General features: G+C 43.0%; 1 protein-coding gene across 1 annotated transcript; it reads left to right on the top strand.

Moving 5' to 3' along the window:
- The first annotated feature begins 235 nt into the window (after positions 1-235).
- C16_21H6orf141 (chromosome 16_21 C6orf141 homolog) lies at positions 236-4,665 on the top strand. The gene is made up of 2 exons (XM_028887281.2): positions 236-1,104; positions 4,108-4,665. Exon 1 carries the CDS (start codon positions 362-364, stop codon positions 899-901), a length of 540 nt encoding a protein of 179 aa, XP_028743114.1. The 5' UTR covers positions 236-361; the 3' UTR covers positions 902-1,104; positions 4,108-4,665.
- The last annotated feature ends 3,252 nt before the right edge of the window (positions 4,666-7,917 follow it).

The following is a 7,917-nucleotide window of genomic DNA, read 5'->3' as shown; positions in this document are numbered from 1 at the left end:
GGCAATTGTGGGGTTGGAGCCAAACACATCAAAAAAAAAAAAAAAAAAAAAAAAAAAAAAAAAAAAAAAAAAAAGAAAGAAAGAAAGAAAAGAAAAGAAAGAAAAAAAAAGAAAGAAAAAGAATCCAGTCTATGGCCAAGGGTAAAGAAGAGGCGCCAAGGCTGTGTTTGAATAGGTGGAGAGTCATGAGGTCTAAGGGCGGAAAGGAGACCCAGAGAGGAAGCTGGAATCCTCAGCTATCCTGGCCTCCGGCTGCTCCTCTAGTCTGTGACTCGCTCAGGCCACACCCAGTGCCTGCACCACCCGTGGTTTTCTGAGTGTAGCTGGAGTTTTCCTTTGAGAACTGGAGAAACGAGGACGTATGAATGACCCCCTCGCCGGGGACGAGCCCGGGAGATCCCGGGGGCGCGCCGGGTGCACTTCGCGCGCCGGGGGGTGTGGGCCACCCTTGGATCCCCCGGCCCCGGATCCCGCCCTGGCTGGGACCGACGGGGATCTTTCAGCAGCAAGTGGGGACGTGAGATCGCGAACGGGAGAGAATCTGGATTGCCAGTCCTGGGTCAGAGAGAAAGTGCTCTTTCTTCTGCATCCCCAGAGGTGGTTGGGAACACCAGCGGACCCTGCGTGCGCAGATCTGGAGGATAGCGAGGACTTTCCCCCGAGGGTTGGAGACCACCGCGATTCGGAACCGGACCCGAAGCTTTCCCGCAGGCGCATTGCCACGGCTCCTAGATTCCAGCCCGGGGACCCCGCAGCCACACCCAGGTCGGTGTTGGTGCGGGTCGTGGATTACCAGGTGACGCAGGAGGTGCTGCAGACAGCGTGGACCAAGGGACGTATGACTACGAGGACCGAGGAGCGCTCGGTGACCGCTGTCACCTTTCGCACCCAGAGTGAGTGACACGGTTTGTGGGGCCCCGGGGCCCCGGCAGAACCTGGATCTACCCCGCCTTGCTACGGGAGGATAATACGTCGTCAAGGAGCCGAACCTGAGAAATTTTTCCAGGGCTGTGAATGCGAGAAAATGCTCGAAGAACCAACTCCAAGCAGCCCTAGACTTCCTCGGTGGCTCCAGAGTCTCACAGTCGTTTAAGAGAACCAAAGGTATTTTTACATTGGCGGTAGACGGGAGTTTGAAAGCGCAAAGCCTTAGTTCACTTGTTGGCGTTTTAGGAAGTAATTCCTGTTGCTTGTCTGCGTCTCTCTTTTCCTGTTGAGCACCCCAAAGCAGAAGTAAAGTTTGAAGTCCGCTCTCTAGGATGTGTGTGGTGTGTGAAGTGGGTGCAGAGAGGTTTGCTTTGAAAGCCTTAAGAACTTTTGTTGCTGTTGTTGTTTAATATATAGAAGAAGAAAAGAAAGAAAGAAACAGGAAGTGAAGCAAAACGTTCCTAAGAACTCTGTATTGGTGTGCAGCTTATACCCTGTCCTTCGTATTTCCCGTGTTAAGAAGAAAAGGAGTAAGGGAAAGAAAGACCGGGGTGGGAGGGTGGGTTTTTTGGGAGGAGGGGACTGGCCTGAGCTTTGAGGGTAAGATGCAATTTAACAGGGCTTTATCCCAGAGGACATCTAACCCAGTTTCCTGGTTAATAAGTAAGGTAGATATTCTGTATGCAATATGTCATAAATGATTGTATGCCCTATTCTTATTTTTTTAATTAAATTTATTTATTTTACATCCCGACTGCAGTTTCCTCTCCCTCCTCTACTCCCATTACCCCCGCCCACCATCCACTCCACCTCTGCTTCTGTTCAGAAAGAAATATGCCCTATTCTTATCTATAGTTTTTAACGACTAAGATTTTCTAATTAAGACTGAATTGACAATAACTCTGCTGCTTTTTAAAGTCTAGTTTTATTTTTATTATCTTCAATTAGATGTACGTGTACGTGGTTATGTATGTGCATGTGAGTGCTGGTGGGTAGGTGCCTGGAGGCCAGAGCTCCTTGGGACTAGTGCTATAGGAAATTGAGACTTGTGGAATTGAGTGTTGGGAACCAAACTTGGTCCTCTGCAAGAGAAGTCTGCACTCTTGACCACTGAGGCCCCTCTGCAAACCCTTCCCTGTGTTTAAAATGATCTAAGGCTAACACTTGGTCTTTTAATATGTATTCCCTTTGTCATAGACATTATCATTAAAAAAAACTTCATTATTTTATTTATGTGTTTTGCTTGTGCGTACATCTGTGCATCGCTAGTGTGCCTGCTGCTCTTACAAGTCGGCATTGGATCCACTGGGACTGGAGTCAGAGATGGTTGTGAGCCACTGTCTGGGTGCTGGGTATTGAACCTGGGTCTTTTGCAAGAGCAGCAGGTGCTTGTAACCACTGAGGCGTATCTCCAGCTCTACATCATTATTGTTTTTAGTGCTAGGACTTAGTTTGGAAATCTGAGGAGCAAAACAAAGCTCTTAGAAAGAGGTCGAGGGGCAGAGGGCTTGACTTGACCCTAGGAGAGGGGTGTTAGGTAACAGATGGGGAGAGGGGCTCTGCTTTGGGGGCGAAACTTGAACAGCTGTTCTTGTCCCTGTCCTTCCAGCTGTCTTCAGTTAGAGCTTGAATAGCCTTCAAGCCATCCTCTTATCCTCCTCTTCTATTCTGCCTGGCCAGAGAGCATCCTTCTTTTACAGATGAGCTAAGCTGGGCCTAGAGGTCACATAGCTTGTGGAGATCATAAGCAAGTGTTTGCATATGCTTACTAAGTAGACAAGAAATGTGATCATCTCCCTCCTGAAGATTCGTGGATGAAGTTTGCTGGGTTTTACTTCTAGGAATCTATATAGGCCCAACCAGGAGAAGTTGAGTTCTAGGCCAGCCTGCTACACGGGGAGACCCTGTCTCAAAAGTGGATTATCTGAGGGCACCATGGGTTTCTAAGGCAGGTTTAGGAAAAATATCGGAGTAGAATCCCTGCATCCAGTAAGGCCTGTTCACTGAGGTTCACCACTGGCACTTCTAGGCCTGGGAGAGCTTCCCTTGAGGAAGGAAGGACATTAGTCCTTGAGCTTATTCACAGATCTGTTGAGTAGTTGGAAAACGTGATGTTAGCCCACCAATAGATTCTCCTTTTCCAGAAATTCTTCGTGGCTTCTTTGTAAGGTTAATCATGACTGGAAAGTGGCCGCTCTGCGCTTGTTGGCTTGGTCCTAGGAGACTGACACTGAATGGAGACAAGAAAAACAACCCTCTTTTGCAATGACCCAGAACAGTAGCATCCTTCAGCTCTCAGAAGGCAGGCTCTGGGGTTTTGTGGCTCATACCAACCCTTTGTTAACTAGTAACCTTGGGCAGGGTGCCTAATCTCTATGTACTTGTTAAGTGGGGATAACAAATGCTGAGCTTTCTGGGTAGGATTTAGTTAAAATCCTTAGAATACTGCCTGGCATGTAATACATGCTCAACAACAACTCCTAGGAGGACTAGTGTAGTTGTTATCATTTAACAGACTTTTCTCCTAACCAGGACTCAGTTTTTTTATTTAATAATAGAGTATAGAAGTAAAAAACAAAACGAACAACAATAAATAATGAAAACTGAACTAGTAGATTTTACTAAGATTTTACTAAGACTAGTAGATTTTACTAAGACTGTGACCCTCTCCTATATTCCTGAAAGACTTATTATTAGCCTTTCCCATCATTAATGGATCATTATGTACATTTTCCAGATTTCTTAGAAATTATTTCTACATCATGTGGGAAGCCTCAGCTAAGGCTAGAGGACCATAGTCACTACGTTGAGTGAATGGAGTGATTGAAAAGCTTTCCTTGCCTCCTTGGCAGGTTGAAGCTTTGAATATATATATATATATATATATATATATATATATATATATATATATATATGAATGACAGGGTCTAGCGTCTTGCTATGTAGTCTTGATTGGCCTGGGAATCTTTATGTAAATCAGACAGACTTCAGATCTGCCTGCCTCCCGAGTGCTGGGAATAAAGGCATGTGCCATCACTCTCCAGATTGAAAAACCATTTTTAAGCTACTTTGCTAACCCCCCGCCCCCAGTTAGCTATCTGCAACATGTTTACAGGTTTAAGACAGATGTCACATTGAAAGCAGAAAGTAGTTGCTGAACTGTCTTGATTTGCCTTACAGGTGAAGAACACTTTCCATTTCACAAGTGTCTCGGGAAGAGCATCTGAACTTGTCTCCAGTACTAAGGAATCTCTCAGGATGACCGGGTCTCCACTCTTTGACTTAATCTCTACCTCACAGAAAAACAAGTTCATCTAAAATTGTCTTTGTTAGATAAATTGCATCAAAGACTCCCAGATGCCCATCTGAGCATGTTATGACTGAAACAAATGTCAAAGCCACATAACCAGCACGGATCAGGCCAGTGTCTACCTCTTTTTTTAATGAATATATATTTTTAAATTTTTTGAGACAGTGTCTCACTGTGTATCCCAGGCTTACTTTGGACTTGGTGTCTAGCCTGCGGTGATTGAACTTGAAATCTTCCTCAGCATCTCACACACTGGGATGACAGTGTGTGCCAGAATGCCTGACTGCCACCTCTTTTTAACCCATTTTTCCACACCTGTTACTACCTGTGATTACCTGTGATATTCATTATATTTGACTTGCTGTTGTATTGAGGGGCCTTACCAGCTCATGTTAATAAAGCTCACTGTGATTCTTTTCTTCCTAAGATTTTAAAATTTTACATGTATTTTGTATATGACCATATGCCTGCATGTGTGGATGTGTACAATGTATGTGCCAGTGGCCTACAGAGAGCAAAAGAAGGTATTAGATTCCCTAAAACTGGAGTGTAGGTGGTTGTGAGCCTCCGTGTGGGTAATGGAAATTAAACCCAGGTCCTCAGTAAGAGCCACAAGTGTTTTAACCATTGAGCCATTTATCTAGCCCCGAAAGTGCTTAGAAGATGCTTAGAAGAAGAAAGAATAAGCCTTATTTTCAAAATAAATTGTTGGGGCCCAGTGTAGCATAAGCCTTTAATTGCAGCAATCTAGAGGCCTAGAGGTGGGAGGATCTGGGATCCTAAGGCCAGCAGGGATACATATAGTGAAACCCTGTAATAAAACAAAGCAGAAAAAGAAAAGAAATAAGAAAGAAAATGAGAAAATGTTTGCTCATCTAGAAAAAAATATTAAAGAAATATTATGAGGTTAATAAAATAGATTAAAAGACAATAGAAATCCCCCCATGATCCCACATCTCTTTTAATATTTAGTATCACTTAAATATGTTTTAATTCTCTTTTTATGTATATACTTAGGTTGACACAGAACATACAGTTTTCACCTCAATGGGAATAAAAGACAGTCCATTCTAAAACCAAACATGGGTAACCATGGTCCAGGAATCCAGTGATACAGATTATGCCAAAACCCATGTGCCAAAGTGATTTCATGACTTTCTTATAATATCAGAACATCAGAATAGTTCTTAAATCCACAGGCTTTTTAAACACACTGGTAGAAACATCAGGTAGATGGGTACAGCAAAGAGGGAAACTTCTGTTAAAGGTCTCAGATGCAATCTGCTTTTGTGTTGGTGGAATCCAAGAGTCTATATACTCCACAGATGTTAGATCACACAGAGAGGTGAGCTTACATAACCCAAGATACATTGGGTCTTGACCTGCAACATTCAAACTCTGTATAATCATTCAAGTTATAATCAGTTAATGAATTAGTTAATCAGCAACATAGAATGTTTAACTCAAAGTGTGGCTTCCATGTATTAGTTTCAGCTAATGCAAACTTATGCATTTATTTTATTATAAGCATAAATTATTTAAAAAAAAATGGTCCTGGTGTAACCCCTGTGTATTTTCTGAATAATGCTTTTATGTAAGTGTCCTGGTTGGTTAGCTAGGTAGTGTGAGAAAAAATGAAGCTTTTCCTCTACTGAGTCCCTTTTTTGTCATAAGTTTAATCACAGCAGCAGAAAGGAACCAGAATGATAAGCTTCCATTCAGGCTGTTGTCAATGATAAACTCCCATACAGGCTGTTGTCAGCGGTAAGCTCCCATCCAGACTGTTGTCAGTGGTAAGCTCACATACAGGCTGGTGTCAGTGGTAAGCTCCCATACAGGATGGTGTCACTGATGATCCAGCTCAAGGGGCCCCCCAAGGAGAGAAGAGCAGAGTCTCAACTTCCTTCTGAGTCAGAGCACCCAGATCCCTGGGTGATTCACATTAAAGTTTTGCAAGTGTCAACCTATCCCTCAGGTTTACTTCAACGTATCAGTCACTTACTAGAATTAAAAATATAATTTTTAAAAAAATTATCATTTATTGTTAACAATGCCTGGGCAATAACAATGTGGAGGATTATGAAACTAGTGTTTAAAAAAAGTATAACAATACAGTTCATAAGGGATTTTTAAGTTGGAAAAAAATTGTGTCTTTTTAAACAGCCATATTATTCTATAATTGTCCCTAGTGAACTATTGATTGATTGATTATTGTCTCTCTTAACTGAGAATGAGTCTTTCATTATCAAAGAATGTGAACTGGTTTCTTGTCAGAAGCCCCTTGGGGGAGGAAGGGCAGGAAGTCATTAAGAACAGCACAGTGGCAGACCTCTGCAGCTGAGTCACAGCTTGCCAGTCACTCATGATGAATTATGAGGGAGTGGGGTAAAGGTGGGGCTTGAATTTCAACCAACTGATTCAGGTAAGAAAACAGGGCCGGGACTCTGGAACACCCTGAAATCTCTGTAGCCACGGCCAGTACTTTGCTCTTTAATTAGGGTGACTCTTTATGAATTTATTGCTCTAAATAATCTCACAAATGGAGATAAGGAAAGGAAAAGTCCAGATTACTTGGAGCAGCAGAAGGAGTGTGGTCAGGTTATGGGCACTGTTCCAACCAATAGTTCCCAATAGAATAAGAACAGCTTATGCTCAGAACAAGGAAGTGAATTTAAAATCAGAATCTGACTTCACAGCTTAAGAGAGAATATTGGAGGGCCTGAGAGAGGATTGCTCAGCAGTTCAGAGTACTCATTGCTGCATCTGAGTTGGGTTCCCTGTATCCTTGTTGGGCATCCCACAGCCATTTGTAACTCTAGCTCCAGGGGCTCCAGCACCTTCTTCTGCTCCTCAGGCACTAGCACAAATGAGACATACACTCAGACACACATGAGACATACAGTCACACCTATGCACATATGTAAAAATTAAAATCTTAAAAAACAGAAAGAGGTTGTAATGATGTTAAGGGAGTTGGCTAGCATCTCTCAGGCTGGCTGCAAGCAATAACACCCAGGTAGTGGGAAAATTTTACTTGCTTACTTAGCTTGACTAAGGGTCCATGAGTAATTTCTGTGAAATGGAGTCATTGAGGAAGAGAGGACCCTGAATTCTCTTTCTCTGTGTGGGAGAATAGAAGCTGCTGGGAGATACTCCATTACACTGTGTAAAGATATGCCACTGTGATTGGTTTCACAAAAAGCTAAATAACCTATAGCCAGGCAGGATTTTGGGGCCAGAGAGGATGCTGAGAAGAAGAAGACAGAGTCGCCAGCCAGATGCAGGGGAAGCAGGAAAGCAGCATGGGCAGGACAGAGTAAAGGTAATAAAGTATGAGGAAAAAAGTAAATTAATAGGAATGGGTTAATTGAAGTTATAAGAGCTAGTTAGAAACAAGCCTAAGCTACTGGCAGAGCTTTCATAATTAATAAGTCTCTGTGTCATTTTTTGGGAGCTGGGTGGCCGGGGAAAGACTGGATACAAGAAACCTAAATTCCCTAATTGTCAGGTAACAAACACAGATGGCCCAATCACACTGGCCAACCTGCCTCCAATAATACCCTTCAGTACATTCTCACCACTTTAAAAACTCCTGCCATGGCTCTCAAAGGAACTCAGTTTATTCTCCTTCCCGAACATAAAAATCTCCAATAAAGTCTCCATTTGTTTGAATCTGTCTG

Source organism: Peromyscus leucopus, chromosome 16_21 (genome assembly GCF_004664715.2).
Source record: "Peromyscus leucopus breed LL Stock chromosome 16_21, UCI_PerLeu_2.1, whole genome shotgun sequence".
NCBI classification, from domain to species: Eukaryota; Metazoa; Chordata; class Mammalia; order Rodentia; family Cricetidae; genus Peromyscus; species Peromyscus leucopus.
Note: the sequence above shows the minus strand (reverse complement) of the source record. Positions and strands in the feature narration are given on the sequence as shown.